At 36.7% G+C, this 26,786-nt stretch overlaps 1 protein-coding gene across 4 annotated transcripts in view; it reads left to right on the forward strand.

The window, feature by feature from the left end:
* The first annotated feature begins 842 nt into the window (after window positions 1-842).
* Window positions 843-26,786, forward strand: part of WDR11 (WD repeat domain 11) — a 54,691-nt gene continuing 28,747 nt past the window's right edge. The window contains exons 1-11 of one of the 4 annotated variants that reach the window (XM_033420889.2): window positions 843-1,011; window positions 2,011-2,122; window positions 8,586-8,739; window positions 9,704-9,877; window positions 11,938-12,124; window positions 14,848-15,013; window positions 15,440-15,554; window positions 16,419-16,614; window positions 16,950-17,053; window positions 20,093-20,269; window positions 23,000-23,084. In XM_033420889.2, coding sequence (XP_033276780.2) covers window positions 926-1,011; window positions 2,011-2,122; window positions 8,586-8,739; window positions 9,704-9,877; window positions 11,938-12,124; window positions 14,848-15,013; window positions 15,440-15,554; window positions 16,419-16,614; window positions 16,950-17,053; window positions 20,093-20,269; window positions 23,000-23,084 — 1,556 coding nt within the window. In that variant the 5' untranslated portion in view covers window positions 843-925. Of the gene's footprint in view, window positions 1,012-2,010; window positions 2,123-8,585; window positions 8,740-9,703; window positions 9,878-11,937; window positions 12,125-14,847; window positions 15,014-15,439; window positions 15,555-16,418; window positions 16,615-16,949; window positions 17,054-20,092; window positions 20,270-22,999; window positions 23,085-26,786 lie in introns of those variants that run through there. The other 3 variants (XM_004265762.4, XM_049696993.1, XM_033420890.2) reach the window with 3 other exon arrangements.

Consider the following 26,786-nt stretch of genomic DNA (forward strand, 5'->3'; position numbering starts at 1 on the left):
AACTTTAACAACTAAGAGGACGTTGTCGGTAATCTTTGAGAAATCTGTTTTATAAGAGTGATAAGGTGGACACAACGACCCATGATGACAAAATTACCATTATCTTTGTTCCTTTTGTTGATTAAGGAACTAGCAATGTATTTGCGGAGAGACAGAAGGCTGCAAAAATTATAAAGAAATCATTGTGTCGAGTGTTAAAGGATTAAAAAAAAGTGTGGAGTACAGAGGAGGGAGTCATTGCGTCTGACTTGAAGGAGAGCAGCAGAGGAGAAACTGGCAAACGAAAAGCTACCCCAACAAACAGACACAGGCAAAGGGCATTGGCCTCAGGAGAAACGCTATTTTGTTGTTGCTTTTTAAGTATTTCCAAGGCCAGATATGGAGTATTCTCCAGATTTGCAAATTTTTTCTGCTCTGGCCATACTTCTCATTCACTCTCTCCATTCATCCAACTAACTTCACACATGCATTTATTCTATCAACTCCATGAGGGCGGAGACTTTGTCTTCTTCATCACCACATCTTCCATGCCTACAACAGTGCCTGTCATTGGTAGTTGCCCTAAGTGAACTAATCCAAGGCAGCAAGGCTAATTGGGGCTTTTAGCTCCTGCTTTTCACCATTTCCACCAGGGCACATAGGTCTACGCAGTCCCAGTCTGAACAAACCGGACGTAACCAGAGTCAGCACCTCTTTCTTCCGGGAACCACCGGCTCCTACGCAGAGCTGCGGAACCGCTACAGCGGCGGCATCCTGAAGCAGCCGGAACATAGTCGTGGCGGAACCTGAAGGAAGCCGTATCTGGGGGCTGGGGAACCAAACTGCGGCGCCCACGAAGCCACCCGGACTCTGTTTGGAACGGAAGCGTAGTGGCCGCCGCTTCCTGGTTGCGGGTCGGCGCCGAGGGCCGGCCTTAGCCGCAGCGATGTTACCCTACACGGTGAATTTTAAGGTGTCGGCGCGCACCCTCACCGGGGCCCTCAGTGCCCACAACAAGGCGGCGGTGGACTGGTGAGGGCGCGGGGCTCCGAGGCCGCCAGGCTCGGCCAGGAGTTTGTGAGGGGAAGGGGACAAAACAAGAGGTTTCACCACCACCACCACCCCCCCGCTTAGTTCGGCCTGGCAAAGACTGGGTGCCGCCCTCGCACTTGGAGTTTTTCATTTAAATGCTGGATTTTTGTTGTTACGATAAAAACTGTAAATGCCCTACGTGGGAACTTTCCCTGTGTGGATATATTTGCCCTCGTTCTACCATCTCTGTTTCTCTTTGCTCTTTTCCCCACACCTTCCTCACCCTCCCAGTCCCGTCTCTGAACCTGTCTCCAGTCTCCAGCCTTCTCTCCCCAATGTCAATTCCCCTGACCACGTTCTCGTCCCCATTCTGTCTTCTTTCTCTTTCATACCTGTTTCTTACCTTTATTCATTCAACAGTGTGCCGGACCCTGTGCCAGGCTCCGGTGCTCTCGCCGGCACTTTATTTCACCTTTATCGGTTTACTGTAAAATGACACTGCAAATTAACAACTAGACAGATATAATGCAAGCTGCGGTAGCTGTGGCTACTGGGAATGTTGGCAAGAGTACCGAAACCTCCTGTTCACTGTTTGTCTTTTTTTTATCTGGTGGGAAGGACCGGGGCTAATCACAGATACCGGGGGGCATGATCCCACGCACGTTGTGGATGCTCGGTATTAAAAGTTGAATAAGACAAGGTATATGCCCTCAAAGACAAATAGACGACAGGAGTTGCTTTATACGTCTTCACGGCTCTATGTGCATGTCTCTCAGAACCTTCTTTTTTTATCTGAAAGAAAAACTAAACAAGCGTTTTTAAAGCTAAACTAGACGTTTTATTTGAATGGTATAATGTCAAATACTAGCCTTTGGGCTTAAATAATTTTATTAATGGTGGTGCATGTTAGTTAGATTTCTCACTTATTTAGGCTGCCTCTTGGCAAGAGAGAAGTTGCTTTGCTTTGCTTTTTACTTAAATTTTAACACTTTTTGTTAGGGGCTGGCAAGGTTTAATTGCTTATGGATGTCATTCGCTGGTGGTAGTGATTGATTCCAATACTGCTCAAACGCTTCAAGTTTTAGAAAAACATAAAGCTGATGTTGTCAAGGTAAGTCAGATCCCGCTTTGACCCTATAACATGTTGTCTATTCCAAAGTTTTAAATATCGCTAGAATCTCAGTAAGTCATATGTACACATGTTGAATAGGTTTTAAGTATGATACTCTATTTGGGGTAGCCTAGTATTTCCATATATAATGTCACATCAGGATGAGCTAGTATGGCTCAGATGAGCTAGAATGAGCTAAAATGCTAGTTCTTAGGTCATTTCAAAGCTGGTGGAAAACACTAATTCTACCATGTACTGGACCACTCATTCACTCATCAATTTTGAGCACCTAACATGTGCTAAGGATATAGAGATGAAAGCCCTCAAGCAATTCATTGTCTAGCGAGGAAGAATGAAAAGACAACATACAAATACAGTATGGTAAGTGAGACCTGCCTAATATGCTGTGGAAAGACAAAGGAGCTACAGGACATCTCGTTTTAGGGATCAGAGGAGGGTCTCAGAAGTCTTTTCATTTTAGGGACTGTAAACAGTAGTTGGCCAAGTGAAAATTGGGAGAGGTGCACTGCAGGAAAAAGGGAGGATATACACAAAGGGAAGTAATATGTGTAAGGATGGCTAAAAGATGGGATACACATGTAGGAGTGATGAAAGAAGGCAGCTGGAGAAATTCACCTGCCCCAAAAGGTTTGTAAGATTATGAAGGAATCTGGATTTTTAAGTAGGAGATTGATATGATCGTATTTGCATTTTAGAAAAACTCATTCTGGCAGCAGTGGAGGATCTGTTGGAAAAAGGGAAGACGAGGCAGTGGGATCATTTAGGAGAATTGCAGTAATTTGGGCAGGAAATTCTTAGGGCCTAAAATAAAGCAGAGGTGTGAAGGAGTTCCATTTAGGAGCTAAGAGGTAAACTTGATAGCCTTTATAGTAAACAATCTTAAGGGAGAGTCAGAATAGAATGACTCCAAGGTTTCTGTTTGAGTAGTTGAATGGCAGTGTTGCTTTGATGAGGTGAGTGTGTGAGAAGTTGGTGCGTTTAAGTGTTTAATGTGCAAAGTCTGAGACACCTGGGGCAATTGAATTATACTGATCTGAAATTTTAGGGGAGTTGTTACAATTGGAGATAGAGATTTGGGGTCTTTTTCATTGTTAACAGGTTTACTGAGATATTAATACCATTTAAATTCACCCATTTAAAGCATACAATTCCCTGGCTTTCAGTATATCCACAGAGTTGTGTAGCTGTCACCACAGTCAGTTTCATAACCCCCAAAAGAAACCCTGTACCCATTAGCAGTTGCTACCCATGCCTTTTCCCCGTCCCTTTCATCCCTAGGCAGCCACTAATCTACTTTCTGTCCTGTAGATTTGTCTGTTCTAGACATTTCAAATAAATGAGACGATACAATATGTGCCTAGCTTCTCTCACCTAGAATAATGTTTTCAAGGCTCATCCATGCCGTAGCATATGTCAGTACTCTGTTCCTTTTTATTGCTGAATAATATTCCACTGTATGATATACAACATTTATTTATTGATGGACATTTGGGTATTTCCCACTTTTTAGGTATTATGAATAATACTGCTGTGAACATTTGTGCACAGTCTGTTTGTGTGAACCTATGTTTTCATTTCTCTTGGGTATATGCCTAGGATTAGAATTGCTGACTCATGGCAACTCTATGTTTAACTTTTTGAGGAACTGCCAGACCATTTTCCAAAGAGGCTGCGCTATTTTACATTCCTATAGCAGCGTACGAGGGCTCCAATTTCTCCTCATCCTGAACAACACTTGTTATTATATGTCCTTTTGATTATAGCCATCCTAGCAGATATGAAGTTGTTCTCATTGTGGTTTTGGTTTGCATTTCCCTGATGGCTAATGATGTTTAGCATCTTTCCATGTGTTTTTTGGCCATTTGTATATCTTCTTTGAGAAGTGTCTGTTCATTCCTTTGCCCATTTTAAAATTGTATTTTTAAAAATTTTGGAGTTGTAAGAGTTCTCTATGTATTCTAGGTACAAGTCCCTTATCAGATATATGGTTGGCAAATATTTTCCCTCATTCTGTGAGTTCTCTTTCACTTTTTTGATAGTGCCCTATGAAGCACAAAAGTTTTAAATTTTGATGTAGGGATAATGTTTTTCTTTTGTTGCTGTATCCAAGAACCATTGCTCTTCCCAATGTCAATAAGATTTACACCTTTGTTTTCATCTAAGAATGTATGGTTTTAGCTCTTATATTTAAGTTTCAGATCCATTTTGACTTAATTTTTCTGTGTAATGTGAAGTAGAGAAAAATACAGGTGATTTTTTTTGCGGTGCGCGGGCCTCTCACTGTTGTGGCCTCTCCCGTTGCGGAGCACAGGCTCCGGACGCGGCCATGGCTTACGGGCCCAGCCGCTCCGTGGCATGTGGGATCTTCCCGGACCGGGGCACGAGCCCGTGTCCCCTGCATCGGCAGGCGGACTCTCAACCACTGCGCCCAGGGAAGCCCCAGGTGATTTTTTTTTTTTTAATACTAACATGTATCTTGTGATCTTGCTAAACTTGTTAGATCTGGTAATTTGGGTGATTTTTTTTTTTTTTTTTACATAGACAATCATGTTATCTTCAGATAACGACAGTTTGGGTTTTTCACTGATAATCTGGTGTCTTTTATTTCTTTTCCTTTGTGCTATTGTGTTGACTAGGACCTCTACTACAGTGAATAGAAGTGGAGGGAGGATACTTTTGTCTTATTCCTGAGCCTAGGAGGAAAGCATTCATTCAATTCTGATGTTAGGTATAGGGGGGTTTTTTGTTTTGTTTTTTGGGTTTTTTTTTTTTTTTTGAGAAAAAATATATTCTCCCCCCCCACACCATTTCTGTCTTTTTGGCATTTCTGGAGTTTTCATTTCTTAGTGTAGATCTGTGTTTCAGTCTGGCGTCATATTCCTTTTGCCTGAAGAATTTTCTTTAAGTCCTTGAGGCACGTATCTGCTATTGGTTGATCCTTTCAGCTTTTATTTGGCTGAGAAACTATTTCACCAGTTTTTTTTTTTTTTCTTTTTCTTTTTTTTCTTGTAGTGCTTTAGAGATATCACTCCACTATCTCCCAGCTTGGGTAATTTTTTTTTTTTTTTTTTTTTTGCGGTACGCGGGCCTCTCACTGCTGTGGCCTCTCCCGTTGCGGAGCACAGGCTCCGGACGCGCAGGCTCAGCGGCCATGGCTCACGGGCCCAGCCGCTTCGCGGCATGTGGGATCTTCCCGGACCGGGGCACGAACCCGTGTCCCCTGCATCGGCAGGCGGACTCTCAACCACTGCGCCACCAGGGAAGCCCTCAGCTTGGGTAATTTTTAATGAGAAATTTTTGTCTTTGTTTCCCTGTATGCGTTGTATCTTTTCTCATCTCATCTCCTTATCTTGATTTTCAGCAGTTTGATTATGCTGTGTTTAGGTGATTTTTTTTAACATTTTTATTGGAGTATAATTGCTTTACAATGGTGTGTTAGTTTCTGCTTTATAACGAAGTGAATCAGTTATACATATACATATATCCCCATATCTCTTCCCTGTTGCATCTCCCTCCTTCCCACCCTCCCTATCCCACCCCTCTAGGTGGTCACAAAGCACTGAGCTGATCCTCCTGTGCTATGTGGCTGCTTCCTGCTAGCTATCTGTTTTACATTTGGTAGTGTATATATGTCCATATATACACTACCACTCTCTCACTTTGTCCCAGCTTACCCTTCCCTCTCCCCGTGTCCTCAAATCCATTCTCTAGTATATCTGATTTTTTTTTAATATGTACACTGCTTGACATTTACAAAAATGGAATTCAAGTACTACACACTCACACACAGACACACACAACAATAATTCTTATCCGTGGTAGTTTTATTCTGTAAAATTGTTGCAAACACTGAGTTAACATATACTGAAACATTGATGGCTCCTCAGGGAAATACACGGTGTGGTTCCGAGTGAGCCTTTAGTCACAATATTTTCATCAACTGATTGATACATAACCTTGTTTTTTATGTGTTTCTGTTAAAAGACATTATATATTGTTGATTTATTATCATTGAGTTCATGACCGATAGCACTATAATTCATGCCTGGACAAAGGTTATTTCACGTGTCTTTTTTCTGTAAGACACGTCACAACTTCTTGTGCTTAGGAGCACTAGAGAGCACTTCACTGCTGCGCTTGAGGACCATTTTAAACAGTGAAATCCTCAACATAGAAGCACAAAAATGCAAAAAATGTGGTACTTAATAGACCTCAGAGAAGACATTTGTTTACATTATGAGAACTGGAACAAGAGTGCCTCATTCAACCACAGCTGGGATGCGGTTGCATGTTGAGTGACTCAGATTTTTCACTACCCTGCACATGTCCATGAATGACTGCAAAAGCACTGCGAATACTGATTTCGCAAATAAAATCACAAATACATTTTAGCGAGTAAGCAAATTCACAAATACAGAATCTGCAAATAATGGGGAGGGAGAGTATACATACATTCATACATGTGAATATACGTATATACACATTCAAACATATATGCATATATATATGGCTACACACACATTTTATTAAAACAATTCTTGCCTGAGGAAAAGATGTGTTGGAGTAGAAACCTAAGGCTTATTTAACACTGGAATTCAGAAAACTTTTTGTTTCCATCTTTTTCATGAAGGCTGTTGGAATTGGTTAGCATGCTTCCCTAACCTAGCATTTTCTATGAGTGCTTACTTACAAATACACACATCTGTGTGTCTGTGTACATATGTCTACATAGGTATATATTTGAAGAGTCTGTGGTGTTAAGTTAGTTTACTGAACACATACTCGAACGTCAGCTGCAGGCACTGTGTTAAGGCTGGGGGATAGAAATGTGAGCGAGGCCTTGGTGATCCTGCCCTATGGAGTGAGATTGGTGATAGGGTTGGTGATAGGTCAAAAGAAAGTAAACAGAATAATTAAAAAGTGTTGTGTGGGAAATGTTCTGAAGTAAGCAAGTAGGATGCTGAGCTAGAGGGGAGGGGAGGTTGTGTCCAGGGAAGGCCTTGGCTCAGGGTAAGGACTCTGTGTTTTATTCCTTACTCTGCCAGTATTCGATGCTCAGTTAATTTCTTGATTTTGTGCTGGGATTCTTGTGTTTTTTATTTTTTAAAAAAACTATTCTTAATGATATTACTAAAACTGTGATGCACAAATTTGTTTTTTAGGGAAAAAACTGTTAACGTTATTTTCCAATTTTATGAGAGGGATAGCCAGAGTTTTTGTTTGCTTTTGTTTTTTCCTTTGCAAGGTTTTTGTAGCTGTAAGTTGTCTCCTTTTAATTAGAAGAATAGAATGCAGGAAAAGATTCTGCTTAGCAATTTAGGATTTTACATGTTATGTCAGAATTAGGTTTTATGGTTATTACTGTGATCAAATGATATACCAATGATCATACCATTTTAAGATATGGTATTCTGGAGTTTTTTACCTGAATTCCCCATATTACTAAGGTTGTGCATCATTTTTCATATTTTAAAGGCAGGAACATTGTGATATTTTCAAAAATATTTTAATTGCAACTTTTAAAAAATATAAATAATAAAAATTTCTGACTTTCAAGATGGAAGCTAGTTTCCTTTTTTAAAAATTTTTATTGGAGTATAGTTGATTTACAATGTTGTTAGTTTCTGCTATACAGCAAAATGAATCAGTTATACATACACACATATCCACTTTTTTTTTTTAGATTCTTTTCCCATATAGCCCATTACAGAGTATTAAGTAGAGTTCCCTGTGCTGTACAGCAGGTTCTTATTAGTTATCTATTTTATATATAGTAGTGTGTAAATGTCAATCCCAATCTCCCAATTTATCCCTCCCCCTGCCCTTATCCCTTGGTAATCATAAATTTGTTTACTATATTCGCGACTCTACTTCTGTTCTGTAAATAAGTTCATTTGTACCCTTTTTTAAAGATTCTGCATATAAGCAATATCATATGATATTTGTCTTTCTGTACCTGACTTACTTCACTCAGTATGATAATGTCTGGGTCCATTCATGTTGCTATAAATGGCATTATTTTGTTCTTTTTTATGGATGAGTAATATTCCATTGTAGGTATGTACCACATTTTTATCCATTCCTCCATTGAGGGACATTTAGTTTGCTTTCATGTCCTGCCTATTGTAAATAGTGCTTCAATGAACATTGGGGTGCATGTATCTTTTTGAATTATGGTTTTCTCCGGGTATGTGCCCAGGAGTGGGATTGCTGGATCATATGGTAGTTCTATTTTTAGTTTTTTAAGAAACCTCCATACTGTTCTCCATAGTGGCTGTACCAATTTATATTCCCACCAATAGTGTAGGAGGGTTCCCTAGTTTCCTATTTTTATAATATAAGTGTAGAATGGAGTTTGGGTTCCAGTTGGCGTTTTATGAAAATTGTGTATAGTTTCATCCAGTACAAGTATTTACTTGATTTGATTTCTTCTTGATACTAGGTTAAATGGGCCAGGGAAAATTATCACCATAACATTGGCTCGCCATATTCCTTGCGCTTAGCTTCTGCTGATGTCAATGGAAAGATCATCGTTTGGGATGTAGCAGCAGGAGTAGCTCAGTGTGAGATCCAAGAGCATGCCAAGCCTATTCAGGGTGAGGAAAGTCTGTACTCCACCAAGCGTCTGTATTAATACACTTACTCTTAGAGTGGTTGGTTTTTCCCTTTCGTTTAATTTCATCACTTCTCAGTTAACTCTTGATTGTGTTTAGCCTGTTCTGCTGATCCGAATCTAGCTTTCTTTTCCATATCAATACGCTTCTGGGCTTATTTCCTCAAAGCTCAGTTGATTTGTGCTTTGGTAAAATGCATTAATTTCAGTCTTGCCCTCAGTTGAGCATGATGAGAAAAATTAAGCTGCTGTAAACTCTTGTAAATGTAAGCTAGAATATAAGTAAGCTGGCCCGAACCGCTCTTTTGAATTAGCCCTCAGTGCTTACTTTCTCTTAATAGAGATACAATTTTTTCCTCATTTTCATATAGATCATTTGTTTGCTTGCTTATGTTACTGACCTATAATCAATACAGTATTCCTGGGCTCTTCAGGCTTTGACTGAGTGGCTCTCTTGACTGAGTGAATCTTTTAAATGAGTATTTAAAAAATACTTATCAAGTACTTACTGTACTATTGAACTAGATCCTTATCCTCTTTATTGTTATGGAAAAACATGAAATTCTGTAAAGTCCCATTAAGTAATTCCACAAAAACATTAGGAGAGTCTGACATTCATCATGGCTAGGACAGTCTTTGACATAAAGTTTTAAATAATGAATAGTGTAAATTGCTTTGTATTTTCTTTGAAGTAATATTTCAGATTACTTGGAAATTTTGACCTCTAGATTCTAATGTCCAGACAGCTCATTTTTATATAAAATTAGCTTTTCCTATCAATCCTGACACATATATGCAACATTGAAGGGGGGTAGTTAAGATTTTAAGGACTATGTAAACACACACACACATACACACACACACAACTAGATATCACGGACACATTAGACAAGTCATTTGAAGTGGGTGATTTCTGAATTTTGCCTTTATTTTTCTGGTCTTTACAGATGTTCAGTGGTTATGGAATCAAGATGCTTCCCGAGATTTATTGCTTGCTATCCATCCGCCAAATTATATTGTGCTCTGGAATGCAGATACTGGCACCAAACTCTGGAAGAAGAGCTATGCAGATAACATTCTTTCTTTTTCTTTTGATCCTTTTGATCCCTCACATTTAACTTGTGAGTACTAGTTTCTTGTGGAAAATGAGTTGAGGTGTTTGTAACATATATGGTTAATGCTACACACACACACACACACCCTTCATACACCTATAATGTTAAAATGAGAAACACATCTAGTTCATATATTTTCAGCTCTTATTAAAGATACTATGATGGTTAGAAATTTAAATCAGCAAGCCAGACCTTCACTGTGTGGAATTTGTGAACAAAATTAGATTAGTCAGAGAAAGAGAGAGTAGCTGTGTTACTCTAATTCAGACTTAATTAAATTTTTTTCTAGGAACATCGAAAGAACCTGAGTCAAGGGTTTCATTTAGCCTGTGGCCAAATTCATTTCTTCCTTTTTAAAAAACTGTTTTAATTCATGCCGTGTATTTTGAGTGCCATAAACAGACGCATGTCAGGAAAAGACCAAGCCCAAGGGATTTTTTTCTCGTGGAGGCAGTTTTTCCCAATGTGCTTTTGATATTTTACTGAGCTACTGATCTAAAAATCAGATTCTAGACAGATTTTTTTTGTGACTAAATTATGTAGAAAATATTTTTTATTCAGTTATCCAACAGATATTTCTTGAGCTATTATTATACGCCAGGAGGTAAAGGGAGTGGGGGAATGGGAGTGGGCAAGTTGTTGTATTAGATAAAGTGGTCAAAGTAGGTTTTATTTTGATATTTGATCAACGACTTGAAAGAGGTAAGGGGATTAACTATGGTAAAGAATGTTTTCCCTGGATTTGAATGACTCAAAATTCTAACATGTATCCACCAACATTTATTGAGGGGTGTGTGTATGTGTGAGTTGATGGAGGGAGCGTAGGTGTATGTGTGAGTTGATGGAGGGAGAGTAGGTGTATGTGTGAGTTGATGGAGGGAGAGTAGGACAGACAAGTAGAAATTAAAATGGGAAACACAGCTGTATAAATAATTGCAATACAACGTGTTTAGCCTTCGTATATATAAATGTGTGTATATGAACGTATGTGTACACTCACTCACTCATTCACTCACTAGTTTGCTGTGAAATGCAGTGCTGTGGGAGCACGGAGGAGGGCTGGCCTAGCTGGCAGCGCCAGGGAGTGAGGGCATCACAAAAGAAGGGGAATGACTGGGACCTTGAAGGGTGACTTCTGTAATCTGAAAGGAGACAAGGCTGCAGGCTAATATACTGCATCTCTGTAATTTGGTTGATGAAAGTACTATATATTTCAAAGCATCAGTTGACCTAACATCTTTAATTTGCTCATTGAATGTGCTGGGGTTGTCATGATTCTTGAATGCTGCTTTGTTCCCTGTGTTTAAAGCAGCCTTGCTGATTGCCAGGATAGATAAGACTTTTATAATCAGATATGTATTAGTATTAGCCCGTTTTGAGGGGGATTATTTTTTCATTCATAAAAAGGCATAATTTATATTGTTAAATGTGGTGCTGCCTCCTTGAATATTTCCATTTTCTGTACACTTAGTAAACTGCTGTTGGCACTTTAATTTTACTCTAGATGTAAAGAGAAAAAGAACACTCTTTACACATTCCGAGGTTCACTTTGATACGCAAGAAGAAAAAGGAAAATATATTTAGACTGAGTAGCTCATGATAATGATGAAAAATTAGTATCATCAAGTCAAATATTTGAACTTACCAAGTGTGGTATGCAGAGCCTCTTACATATGGGATTTTTTATTTCTTCTGTGAATTTTATATTCTGAAAGTCTTTGGATTTTGAAGTTATGGGATATAATGAGGAAAGGTTTTTAATGAAAGTCCATGCACTGAATATATTTGGAAGAACAAACATTTGTTCTTTCTGCCAGTAACCTTCTGGTATCTTTTTAATTAAAACATTAATTTGGAATGCTGAGCTTGGAGGCCTCTGATGAATTGTAATGGACCACCAGTTTCACTTTAACTTGGAGAACATTCCCGTTATGTTATGACTGCATAACACTGCCAGTTCTATATTATTAAAATTATCATTACCTTGCTCTCAAAATTGTATTGGAATAAAACTCTATGCTATACTTGATTAAACTTTAATTAGAGTTTTGTTTCTCTCAATACAGTACTCACCAGTGAGGGCATTGTATTCATCTCAGACTTCTCTCCATCCAAGCCACCCTCAGGCCCTGGGAAAAAAGTGTACATATCCAGCCCACACTCCAGCCCAGCTCACAACAAGCTGGCTGCAGCCACAGGGGCCAAGAAGGCTCTTAATAAAGTGAAAATCTTAATCACGCAAGAGAAACCTAGGTAAGTTACAAGTGTAAAACTAACAGCAACATTCATTTATTTATTCAACATTTATCTAGTTATAATCTATTCATGAAAACCTCATTTTTGGAGATGTACTAAGATTAATTTTCTTCTTCATGTTACCCTTTCTTGTTTGTAGTTTTGAATTTATAAGAGGAAAAATGTTTTTTGTTTCTTCCCCGAAGAGATTTAGCATTAACGTGGCTCCTTTGTTTCCAGTAATGTGGTAAACGTCCCCCATTGATTTTGACACATGAAAAGTTTTGACTTCTGAAAATAAGAGATAAAGATTCTAAAATTATGGCCATTGAACACATTAAAAATTGGGGGACAAAAGCTGGATTTTCATTTTAAATACATTTTCCTGACTTAAATGCTGTGTAATCTCATTAGCCAATAAAATATAGGTGTTTTTCTCATGCATGTAAAGATGTTTCCCGTACTGGTTAAGGGCCAAGATTCTAAGGGAAGCTGTAGCTCTGTGACTCAAAGTATAATTTAATCGTGCTCAAATTTCACTCTCCCAATCTCTAAGATAGTGTTTGAAAGGATTTCTTAGGGTTGTAAGGATTAATAGGTGCAATAGCTTAAGTACTGAACATAGTGTCTGATACTCAATAAGCATTCTTTTGGTAAAGGCTAGCTATTATTATTTATTTCAGAAATTTCAACTGAGTACAATTTTATTTTAAAGAACTAATTTTATGCATTAAAAATAGATTTCTGTCATTTTCCTAGTGATATGGTAGTTCTTATATTTTTATTGCTTTGGTAGTTTTTTTGGCATTCTTTTTTTTTTTTTTCCTCGTGGTACACGGGCCTCTCACTGTTGTGGCCTCTTCCGTTGCGGAGCACAGGCTCAGCAGCCATGGCTCACGGGCCCAGCTGCTCCGCGGCATGTGGGATCTTCCCGGACCAGGGCACGAACCTCTGTACCCTGCATCGGCAGGCGGACTCTCAACCACTGCGCCACCAGGGAAGCCCTGGCATTCATTTTTTAAAAGCTTTTATTTTTAATATGCTAAGATTATTCTATCTAGTCTTTGTGGGTAATTACCTAAAGAATGTAAAATACAAATTGCTCTACAAATACATTCTGAATTTATATGTAAATATAATTTTTATATAGTCAGCCTAACCATAGGCTGATTAAATTAAATTAAATTATATAATCAGCCTAACCATAGGCTGATTAAATTCACTAATTTATCCCTCACCCTGTGCTGAAATAATTTAAGATTACTCCTTAAATATCTTGAGAACTTTTTATTTACTTTGCATTGATTCTGTATCATAATTATTTTTTGCCTGCATAGTTTTATAAGTTATGATTTATATACATTATATTTTCTGTCATGTGAATCATATGTTCATCTTGAGTACTGGGGAAATGCATTATTTATCCCTTCAAATAGAACTACTCTGGGTACTTTCACATACATTATTACATATAATCTTGCTACAATCCTGGGCATTAGTACTGTGCCCACATTATAAATGAGGAAGCTGAGTTTCACATTGTTTTAAATATGCTACTTAAGCTCACCCAGCTAGGAAGTGCAGAGCCAGGATTTTAATGCAGTCCACATCCCTGTCTCTAGTCCTCTAATCTATTTTAAGTTTCAAAACCTTTTAATAAAATTGTTGTGTAAGAAAAAAGGTACATAATTGTATGCCCATTCCTACTGAAATATATTAAATATAAATTTATTATAAAATAAAGTTGTGATTAAATATATACCACAATCACAACTTACTAAAATGAGTTTTGAGTCTAACAGTCTTTATAATCCTCATATCATTTCATCTCTTTTATTTACACAGAAGAAAATGCTGTGGTAAGTGAATAAAGTACAAAGCTTTGTTTCAAGAAAGCTTTAAGACAGCTGAAAAGTGAATGAAGGCGGAGTAGAGGAAGTGCCTTCCTTGCCCAAGCCATGCAGAGAGTGCAGTGACTCCTGATCCAGTTGCCTAGCCCTAACTGCCCTACGTGCTTTATGTTTTAGTCCTGAGGCTTCATTTCAGCAGTCTATCTAGTACTTCTAATTACAAAATAACAATAAAACTACTGTCTTAAGAATGCCGTATAGTATTGTCACTGACCATCTCATACCACAGACTTACTACTTTACTTTACATTTTCACATATTCAGAAACATGTCTCTATCCGACCTATACAGTATCATTGTCGTAATTTGGATTTTGGCACAAAGAAGAGATCTAATTTTTAGATGCTAGCCTGTGTTGGTCATTTCAGGAAACAGTTGTACATTCTCATTGACAGTTATTATATGGAAAGTACAAAATTCAATTCTTTTTTAGCTTTTTCTGATATGAATAAAGTCTGACTCATTTTTTTAAATTGAATTATGGTTAATTTACAATGCTGTGTTAGTTTCTGGTGTACAGCAAAGTGATTCAGTTATACGTATTATATTACATGTTCTTTTTCAGATTCTTTTCCATTATAGTTTATTACAGGATATTGAATCTAGTTCCCTGTGCTACACAGTAGGACCTTGTTGTTTATCTGTTTTATATATAGTAGTTTGTGTCTGCTAATCCCAAACACTTAATTTACCCCTCCCCTACCTCCTTCCCCCTTTGGTAACCATAATTTTGTTTTCTGCTTCTCTCAGTCTGTTTCTGTTTCATGAATAAATTCATTTGCGAGTCTGACTCATTTCTTGGTGCCTGAAGTAAATGTTTACTTTTTTCAGTGCTGAATTCATGACTCTCAATGATTGCCTTCAGTTGGCATACCTGCCTTCCAAAAGGAATCACATGTTGCTGCTCTATCCTCGAGAGATTTTAATCCTTGACCTTGAGGTGAATCAGACAGTGGGTGTGATTGCAATAGAACGAACAGGAGTTCCATTTCTGCAGGTATCTACAACTTATAAATTATATTACCACAAGTTGATTATGAATTATATAGAGAAAAACCATAATTTTGCAAAAGTCCTTAGTCTCACTTTCTCTTTTTCTATTTATTTAAAGATTAACAATGTTATTTTATATTCCTTATTTTTCTGCACTTTAGATTCGTTTGATTTAACCCTAGAAATTCTTCTGACTGATCTGAAGATATGTACTGAACTATTTAAGTTACATGGATAAAGACAGATTGTTTTAGGATTATTGATGGATATTTTAAATGTTCATTTAGTTTTAAAACTAGGGGATTATATGTGTATTTTTGTGTTTGGGGGTTTTTTCCGCCCATATTCTCTAAATAGGAGTTTATGAATCTCACCGTATATACTTTTAAAATCTATTGTTTTTAAAAACAAATACATCATCTATTTAAAGGTAATACCCTGCTTTCAGCGTGATGGTTTATTTTGCCTACATGAAAATGGTTGTATAACCTTACGTGTTCGAAGATCTTACAATAGTATTTTCACCACTTCAAATGAAGAACCAGGTGAGTTTATATCTCACAATAATGTTAATTATATTTTTCTTCAGAATGATTTTATAAAGCTTCATGTGGCAAATACTTACCAAAGCATGGAGTTAATAATAATCCTTGCCTTAAGAAAGTAGAATATGGTTATAACATGAGGCATAAAAAAACCCAGGCCCAAGATAATCTCTGAGTATTATAACAGTGCACCTCTTGTATGCTGCAAAGATAGTAATATTTTGTAATCCCTTCTTGATTATATCCATGAGCTAAGTGGATGTTATCTTTTGTGATTATTTCTTTAGCACAAGTCCAACCTTGTATATACCTTTATTATTACACCCCTTTGACTTCTCTGCTTTAGGATTTCCATGGTAAAGTAACAGGTTAATAAGTCTCCAGGGCATTCAGTTGTCAGTTTCAATCTTATCCTGGAGAACAAAACTAATGTTTTTATGGAATGATGTACGATGTAAAGGTGAAAGTGACTTTCACATCTTTTATAAAGTATAATTATTTTCAGGCTTATTGTAGACCACAGTAAATTATGTTGGGCTACAAGTGCACTGTTAATTATTTAATCATATATTACTGTTGATCCTTTTTCAAAGAATTTCCTTTATTTTAAAAATATTAAATAGACTATTTTGATAATAATTGTTATTTTGGAAATTAAACTTGGTATAGACGGTCATTAAGTAAATTTTCTTTATATCCTGAAGAAATTAGTAATTGTAAACAGGGAAGCCATTTTTGACAAACTTTGCATTAGTGAAGGGATGATATTCTTTTTGGTTGAGGTATTATTTAAATTAAAACAAGTAGCCGTGACATTGATACGTTTGCTCTCTAATATTTAAAAGAAAACTATACTCTGTTAAGATCCAGATCCTGTCCAGGAGCTTACCTATGATTTACGAAGCCAGTGTGATGCAATCAGGGTGACAAAAACTGTCCGTCCCTTCAGTATGGTGTGTTGTCCTGTCAATGAGAATGCAGCTGCCCTCATAGTGAGTGATGGCAGGGTTATGATATGGGAACTGAAGTCTGCCGTTTGTAATCGAAATTCACGGAACAGGTAAATGAACCAATAGGATCTCTTTTTTGTTTTGCTTTGTTTCCCTCTTTCTTTAGATTACCAGAATCATATAAAAATAGCAGGACCTTTTTTCTGAAAAAAATATTTTTAAATCGATAATTAAGACTTTAGATTATTAGGAGATTATGTAAACCTGCTAGAGATATTTCACCTATGGGTTAGATTAATGAATACTGTAAAAATTGATAGAATACTATGATCTAAAATTAGTATTTTGAGTTACTAACATGTGATGCAGGTTTTAAATATGTAAGAACCAGGTTTTAAATATGTTTTAAATATGTAAGAACCATCTAATTATTATGTCTTTGCAGTAGTTCTGGCGTGTCACCTTTATATTCACCCGTGTCTTTCTGTGGAATTCCTGTAGGAGTGCTACAGAATAAACTCCCAGACCTCTCCTTAGATAACATGATTGGTAAACTGCTTTTTTTTTCTCTCACTTTTATGTTAGGTACACTTTTTGAAGGGCAAAATTAATAGTCAGTGGTTGCAGTTATTGTAAAGTCAAAGTTAATACTTCAGAAAACTAAAATGTAGACTTATTCTTTCTTAAATAAATCAGAGGGGTATAAAATACTTAAGCATAAGAGTACCTGAAGTAGTATAGACTATTATTGTAGTGCTGGAATTAGAAAATGTTCATTCGTGAGGGACTCTGATCTAAATGAAAGAGATGGCATGAGGCATCTGGATGCTGCATATATAGCCCTTGCTGGGCAATACCATACCTCCTCCTCCATGCTCGCTGCTCCCTCAGCTCAGAATTGAACACACTCTTCCTCCCTCTCCCTTTCTGCTACTTATTCAAAATTCAGCTCAGGTGTTGCTTTCTTTAACCTCCCAAGCCTGATTAATGTGGTCCCTAATAGTCATCAGCTGATTGTAGTTGTGATTTGACTTGTCTTTTTCCCTACAGTAAATTATAAGCTTCACAAGGGTGGGACAGTGCTTGATTCAGCTTTGCATCCCCAGCGCTCAGCCCAGGGCCTTGCGCGTTCTAGATGTGTGATAAGTATTTATTGAAGGAATAAAGTAACTGAGCAGTATTAGAAAAAATCGTCTTAACTTTTTGACTTACATTTTCTTATTTTCACGTTGGGAATTCTTACTTCAACAAATATTTATTTGCAGATAATATATTGCTTCAAAGTTAATTATTATAGGACCACTGTATATTCAAGGAAGAATGAGGATTGGTGGTTTCAAATATATACAACTAGAAATTGTAAATATGCCAAGCAGTACCTACGTCTAATTCTTTTAAAATTGTGGCTAGTGGTTTATAAAGGATTTTCTTTATCACTATTTGTTCTCCCACAGTGTAATTGAAAATGAATATTATTTACTAGGTTCTTTTGTTTAAATGCTGTAAAGATCCATGATATACTAGAAAGAGCATTAACTTATTAATCTTCTTAATCAGAGGTGACATTTATTGAGTGCTTAATACTATGTTAAATACTGTGCCAAATTCTCTTTAAGTATTAGCTCAACAACCCTGCAAAGTAGGTACTATTATTATTATTACTTCCATTTTATGTATGTGGGAACTGAGACCCAGGGGGATTAAAAAACTTGCCCCGGACTACACAGCCGATAAGTGGAAGTGTGAACCTAGTCATCCCAGTCTGGAGTCTGCTCCCTGGCCATGGCGTCTAGTCCCGGCTGCTTCACCGTAATCTAAGCAAGACCTCTCCAGACCCTGGTATTCTCACAATTCCTGCCAGCCGTGGAATCCTTGTGCTCAGGGACACTAACTTTTATACTTAAAATTCTTTTCACCTTCTAGACATAAATCCATAGGAGGAAGTTTAGACACATAATTGTTTTGCAAAATTTATTTTATTAGTTACACAATTTTCCAAGTTAATTGACCTTGTCTGCACTTAATATAAAATATTAAAGTGAAAAGAATTATAAACACACATGCACAGAACTAATCAGTAATACAAAGCCTGTAGGAGTTTGTAATTTTATGCTGTTTAGGTATCTAAGTGATATAACTTACATTTTTTAGGAGACAAAATGATACAGATTGTATAGCAGTTCTTGACAGTGTTGTTGATTTAAAAGTATTAAATAAATCTTTGTTACTTGAAAACATTTTAATTAAAACTTTTAATTTAAACTTTTAATTTGAAATTCACTGTGTACTTAGTGGTAATTGAAAGCAATTCAGTTAAATACAGAGGCCTGATTTATATTCATTGGGTAAAGGCTGCTGCTTAGTAAGGCCTAATCTGCCCTACTTTGTGAATCATCTGCCCTACTTTGTGAATCACCTCACATGGAAGATGCTTGAAGAGAAATATGGCAGTTTCCTGAAGTGAACTCCAAGCTGCAAGGGTTGGTAAACATGGTACCTACCTGTAGAACTTGCCATTCCTTTAGACCCCATCTTTGTCACTAAGATTGATACCAGTTGTATGGCTTATCCTAAGGGATCATTTATTTGGATTCAACTGATGGCCTTTTTTTCTGTATATCTTACCGATTTTACAATAACATCATTACTAAAACAACTTTACAGCTTTAAAAGGTTTAGTTAGAATCCCGTCACCCACTTCTAGTAATTATTTCATTCTTCCCTTTCTCTGTGTGTGTGTGTGTGTGTGTGTGTGTGTGTGTACATATATATATACTCACACATATTCCTGATATGTACTTTTGACAACTTTATCCCAGTATTCAGTAGTGCTTTAAAGGAAGAAAATTTTTATACCGTTATTAGTGAATGGTTTTGATTTTGTTGCACACTTTGTATTCACATTTTGTGAATGGTTTTTATTTGAATCATCTTTTTAGTTTGAAATTTGATACCTAAGTACGAATGCTGTATCTAAAAATAATGCCATTTAAGACAACTATCACTAGTGACGGTTTATATATTAGTAATTATAAGTATGTATTTAAATTTTATTTTACTTATTTATATAAAAATATGTAATTATAAAGCTTAAATGTTGTAATTACATTGACACATTAAGATTTCTTATTTGAAATCTAAATGAGTTCTTTGAACCTGCTATTTGTGATTACCAATTTTATGTGCACTTTAAAGAGCATCAGATTGAAAAGTAACCCTTTAGAAAGGCAGTAAGACAGGAATGCTCTGTAATATCTCATGCTACAGAAACTGTTCTCTAACCCTAGTCCTCTTGATTTGCCTTGGGTGCCCTAATACCAGGAACTTTGGCTAAAATGGTGTTTCTTAGAAGACACAGGTCCCTGAATTCTGGATAGCAATACTCTGGAGTAACCTATCCTTTGAGATATTAGATGATGCAGTTTAAGTCCCATAGCCAAGTAAGACTCGGTGTATAGCTACAGGCACTAGAGTGCTACATTACACCTTCTAGACCTGAAGAGTATACTTCCACTGTAAAGTTCCTTTAGATTTTTAAGAACAGCGTATATTACAGTTAACATATTTGTATTTTTTATTACAAATCAGGGCAAAGTGCAATTGCTGGGGAAGAACATCCCAAAGGCTCCATGCTGCAGGAAGTGCAACTCAAATTCCTGCTAACAGGTCTGCTTTCAGGACTGCCCTCACCACAGTTTGCTATCCGTATGTGCCCACCATTGACCACAAAAAATATCAAGATGTATCAGCCATTGCTTGCTGTTGGTGAGTATTGGACCTGTTCTTTTTTTAATTCTTAATGTCTATTTTACATTTTTAAGATATTTAAGTTTCCTGGTTACTAGAAAATCCTTTATTCTCCTTTAAAATGCTTTAAGAGGAGGAAGAGGCTAAATGAAATTGTATAAATACTCATCTTGAAATACTTTTTTTTCTGTTCTATTAATCTTTTTTAATCATAATGATAACTCATTCACCTGACACCAGATGACAGAGACCCTGACACCATGAGTACATCTCTAAAATGTCAGGAGGAAAGTCCCTGTGTAATGCTGAAACCAGACTCCTTGTCTTTTCTTGGACCATCTCAAGCTCTTCCTGTGCATTTTGTTATTAGTTTTTGTTAACTAATAATATAGTCACACTTAATAGTTTAATAATAAGTTTCTTCATGTGCTAAGAATTGTATGTTAAACCTGGTTTTATTGTGTTTAAAGTGGCTATTGTCTTTATAAACTAAAGATTTGCCTTTTGGGTTGAAATTGCATATTTTTATGTTGTAGATAAAAAAAATTGGTCTGGGTTTCAACTTGCTGTCACAGTAATTTCATGGTAATGGGATTAACCTGATTTCTTTTACAGAGAGGACCAAATTTCTATTTGCTACTAAATACATAAGGTTAAAATTCATTTCTCTAAAATTTTGAACAATAATATATTTGTTTGAAATTGTCAACATTTTTCTTAAGATGCTATTGGTTTGACTTCTGGCTTTTTCCCAGAAGGTCTATAAACATGTGATTTGCGATTCTTTTTTTTCCTAAAATGAAAACCCGACCTTATGGCCAGTGTGTCTCAACTTAATGGCTGATTTGTGAGCCCTCATGGCTCATTTGAGTATTACTGTTTGGCACTACTCTTATTTTCCCATTTTTTCCATTATTATCTTTTGAAAGTGATTTGAATTTTAAGGTTCAGTGGTCTGCGTTTACAGGTGTCCAGATTTATATAAATGCAGATAGATGTTTAATTTTTATTTTAGAAACTATTGATATTAAAATTCTCATTGAGGTTTCAATTGGGATTGGTCAGTGTACATAGTATGTACATCTCTGTACAAGGTCAGTATACCTTCTCTTTCAATTTAGGAATTTATTAATTTCTTGGAGAAAATTACTTCTTGGGATAGCTAGATAACAAGAGCTGAGTCAGGCTCTGAGATTTCCATTGTAGAATAAGCTGTATTGTGCTGGTATATAGTGAATAGCAAGTCATTTATTGAATTTAGTATAATAACAAAGTAAAAGCAAAAAATATAAGTGCCTAAAGTCTTGCAGAGTCATTAGAAAAGAGAAGCAGAGTTCAACCAGAATTACTTCTTCTTGGGCCCCTTAAGTATTAAATCATAGTTTCAACATCATCAAAATGTGCAGAATGTAGAAATCATATGATTATTATGAACATCTGATAATTGAAAAGTTTTAGTAATTCTTTAGATATTTTCTCAGTACTAGAAGATACTGTAGAATAGGTGATAAAAGTAAGTAAGTGTAATACTGTATTTCTCTAGAATAGTTTTGCAAGAAATTTCTGAAGCTTTAATTCAGCAAGTTAACTAAAATTGGAAATTGCCTAGCATTTTTACATTTATTGTTATTATATTATTATTATTTCTACAGTCTATTACTTTGTATGAATCCATTAATTCTTTTAAGTCATGTGCAGTGAGAAAGTGATTGTGCAGTCACTTACATTGTTCACTTTTCTTGCTTGACTTATAAAAACATGTTAAGGGCTGAAAACGTTACTTTCTCAAGAAAGTGTTACTTTCTCAAGTGGCCATGTCCCTTCTAATTAAAATTTAGACATATTACCTGAGACCACGAAAAGCTTTAGGCATAATAATAGCTACAAATCATAATTACAGTGATAACAGAAATGGTAATAATCATGTACTTACTTTGTGCAGAGTGTTGTACTAAGTGTTTTACGTATGTTTCTCATTTAATCTCCAACAAATAGATTTTCCATTATTCCCATGTTAAAGGGATACTAACACAAATTTAGTGTGGGCAAGTAATTTGCAAAAGTATAGGGCAGAGCCAGGGCTTAAACTCAGGCTTCTTTAACGGTAAAATCCACAGTGAACCACTGTACTTCGCTTTACTTTATGATGTATTTAATGTTAAAGACAGAACAAAACCAAAATCTTTGTAAAGAAAACTAGAGAAATCTGGTTAATGAGTTCTGCTAGGTTGCCTTTTTGAGGATCAGTTATAATAAACATTCAAAAAGCTTAAGAAGGTGCATCTTCAGATTTTGTGTGTATTGAATTAGGTTGTGAAGTCTTTGAAAATCTGTCCCTGGATTTAGGTAAGATTACAGAGCACATGAGATTAAGCCCTTTTTTTTTTTGCGGTACGCGGGCCTCTCACTGTTCTGGCCTCTCCCGTTGCAGAGCACAGGCTCCAGACGCGCAGGCTCAGCGGCCATGGCTCACGGGCCCAGCCGCTCCGCGGCATCTTCCCGGACCGGGGCACAAACCCGTGTCCCCTGCATCGGCAGGTGGACTCTCAACCACTGCACCACCAGGGAAGCCCTAAGCCCATTTTTGATGAGAGGGAAGACAGAGAAGTTTACTCTTTCTTCACACCTAGCTTGGGTTCCTTTTATAAAATATAGATGTTGTAAAATAATTGAAATCTTGAGAAAAGACTTTTGTTAGATTTGGAACTTCCACTAGATTAATTCTCCTCTACTATGTCATTTTAATAGGTACAAGTAATGGTTCTGTCCTGGTGTACCATCTCACCAGTGGGCTGCTGCACAAGGAGTTAAGCATCCACTCGTGTGAAGTCAAGTGAGTCTGTCATTGGGATATTGAAATTATAAACATATGTAATACCAGAAAAAAGTTCTTGTGGACTTTTCTACACTGAATACTCTGCAGTGGTGATTATTTGACTGAAAACTTTGAGTAATGCATATTCATGTCCAACTAATGGCTATGTTCATTAAGGATGAGTACTAATTGTTTACTTTGTAGAGAACATTATGCAGTGGAGAATTTTTTTCTCACTTTATTTCTGCATCTTATTTATTTCTCCTAAGGCCAAGGCTATTTTCTCACTGGATATCACTCTGTTCCCTTGTTCCGGTTTATATAGTTTGTTTTCCTTTTCTGTAAAGATCCCTCAGTAGGACTGCTTGTGAAAATTTTGAATAAGGTCATTTAAATTGTTAATTAATCTCATTTATTCTTTCATTTTGAGATGTGATCTGTTTTATGAGTTCTCTGTATGCAGAGGTATCTGAGGGAAGGCTAACAGAACAGAAGGATGACTCTTGCTTTCTGTTTTAAAGTACATACATGCCACTCCAATAAAAATTTTTTTAAAATAAATAAAAATAAAGTACATACATACCTGCTCCATAGCATTATCTTGCTGATCACATGACTGTATTCCTTTCTTTGCCCTGGCAATGATGGATTGTAAAGTTACACATATATAATATAAATTTATTAATCTTCAAGTATTTTTTGATGATGTTGGAACAGATGTATCCGAAAGGCCATTTCTCACTTCTGTACATTATATTATAGTTATAGTTCTCATGTGTACGTTAAAATTCTTAGTGAACCCTTAGTGTGCACATTATTCGGAATAAATGCGTTTTCTAAATGGGGAAGGGTCAACCCTTGAAGTATCACAACTTCTGATTGTGATGGAAGTTTCTGAAGAGTTTATGTTGCCTTATTCTTTCAAGTGCATGATTTTTTGGTACAGCCTGAGTGACTGTTTATCGCCACCTTATGCTGTGCCCCTACAGTATCTCCCTAAATACATCTACATGGAGGATTAATGTCTTCAAAAGTGTTAGGCTTTTGGGGTGCAGAGACACAGGTAACTGCTTGGATCCTTCCAGGCTGTTGTTCATCTTTTCTCTCTCCTTCCAGTAGTCCCTGCTGCCACTGATACCTTCTCTCTTCCTTTCTTTCCTGTCTGCGTTGCTTCTCTTGACGTTTCCTTTCACCCCTGGCTTTTGTTTGCAGTGTTCCCTTTTATGGCAAACACCAATCAATCAAAACTCACCATTTAATCAGTATTTGTTCCAAGGATTATGTTAAGTGTTAATACTTTTCAGGCATTGTTTCCTTGAATCCTCACTACAGCTCTATGCAGTAGGCACTATTATTATTCCCAATTTACAGAAGAAGAACTGAGTATTGTGGAGTCATGAAAAGGTACATGGAATTCAATCCAGGCGTTTCAGGCTTCAGAACTGAGCTCTTAGGATACATGTGCTAAATCTCCAGCTAAAAAATTCACATAGATTAGTTGGGAACATTTTGGCAATAAGATAAAAGTGTTGACTAAGCCGGGATTAATGCCAGGAATTTGGTACATGCTTCTGGAAAGTCAAGCACATTGTCATTTTTTTCGGAACACTGAAATCTTATTTATTTGTTTGTTTATTTATTTATATTGAGGTACAGTTGAGATATAACATATTAGTTTCAGATGTACAGTGTAATAATTCAATACTTGTATATATTGTGAAATGATCACCACAGTATGTAATCTTTAATAAAGACAAGATAGCTAGTTAATCAGTGAGCTATTTGCTGTAAGTAAGGTTGTTATCCTGGATTGTTCAGGTCATAGATGTCACTAAATACATGACTTACACGTGTTATGGTAATATTTGTTATTGACACCAAAATTATTTATAACGTGTTACTTGGGGTACCGAATAGCCCTAAGGGGTATGCTGCTCAGTCGGGCTAGCGTTGTGAACAATCACGCAAGTATGCTCCATTTTTTTTAAATATAAATTTTCCCTCTTAATTGCCATTTTGAAGATAATTCACATTTTACATCCAGAGATGGTGCCCAAGAGGATGCTAAAATACTGCTGTCTTTGTGTTTCAATTAATGCAATTATAGTATTACAATTAAAAGCCATTATGAAAATTTCACAGATGTGCTATAAAAATTGCTGAACTTATTAGCAGTAAACCCAATATGTTCTAGATACTCATATGCAAATTAAAGGCCAACTTTAGAAAGTTGTTTTTCTACTTAGTACTAAAAGTGTTTTTAAAAACCACTTCATCTTAAGTACTTCAGTCTTTAGCATACATATGGCCTGGTACTGCCTAACTACAGATAGTTGCATCTATGCGTTTTTTGAAAGCTATGATGTTTTAACCAGTTATGCTTTACAAATATGAAATATATATTGAGCCTCTTCTGTATGCCTGTAAACAGACAAAACCTGGGAAGTTTATAATCCAGTGGAAGATACCTAGAACTAAATAATGTAGAGTGGTACATATAGGTTTTCTTAGATTACTAGAGTTCTTATGTTATTAGTTGGTGTCTTTGTCCAATAGGCTAAAATTACAATAATATAGCCCAATACTATTTTCAGTGTCAAAAATTGTTAAAACAGTAGTTTATATGGGTATCAAAACACTGATTGACTCAGTATTGCTTTGAGCACATTGAGTGATTTGTGGAAAGTAAAATGATCTCTATTTTGTCTGTCTGTACATTTGCCAAAGTTAGTTTCATATAACGGTAGGACTTCAAGACCTTTCAGAAAGTGTTTGCTCCCCCCAGCCACCCAGTGTTGAGAAGTAGCTAAGGTAGCATCCCCAATGCAGGTGAACAGGCCCAACTTGGGAATCTATAGGAGTCAGAACACTGAATCCCTATTGGTAGATTCTAAGGTTACAATTGTTCAGTAGCAAGGAATGCTACAAAACAAACTTAGACTGAGTCAGAAAATGAGCTGCTGTTCTTAAGAGTTTTTATAGAGCTCAGTGTGTGGTTAAACCTAGACAATGGTTTTCTAATCCTGGGAGCAGTGTTGAGCTCAGCTGTGTTTGACAAGAGTTTTCATTCTTTTCTTTTGAGAAATAATCCCCTCCTTATCTAATACACTTTGAAGTCCAACTCGATTTTTATTTTCTTTAGTTGATCAGTAGGAGTCAGATGTACAGGCTGCTGCTGGAATCTGCTCAAAGGCAGCACACTTGTGGTGCTCGATTATAAATAAGCAACCACCCATGTTCTGCTATATCCTGAACACTGGGACATCCTGTAAACTGGGGGGAAAGCACTTCTCTGAATATGTACGGCACTTAGAAACATAAGGAGGCATGGTAGGCTTTTTTTGGACATCATTCTTTTAATCTAACGGAATTTGCTGAGTGCCTGTCACGTGCTTAGAGAGGCAGGGCATGGTACCTCCCTTCTAAGAGACTACAGTCTACTGCAGTGCTTCTCCATCAGTTGCACTGTCGTTTCCACTGAAAGCTGTTGAGGCTTTCAGGCAAAACCCTATTTGCCCTTTGAGTCTCAGCTTTAACGTTTCCCCAGGAAGCCCAGCCTGGCCCCTGAGACCAGATTCCATGTGACTCTTACAAGCTCCTGTTGAACTCAGCACTGTTCTCTTTTGAGATAGATAATACCAGATGCACTTGTATAATGTCTCTTTGCTGCTAGATTGTAGGCTTCTGAAGGACAACAGTTACCTCCATCTCATTCACAGC

The sequence above is a fragment of the Orcinus orca genome, chromosome 14 (assembly GCF_937001465.1).
Source record: "Orcinus orca chromosome 14, mOrcOrc1.1, whole genome shotgun sequence".
NCBI lineage: Eukaryota > Metazoa > Chordata > Mammalia > Artiodactyla > Delphinidae > Orcinus > Orcinus orca.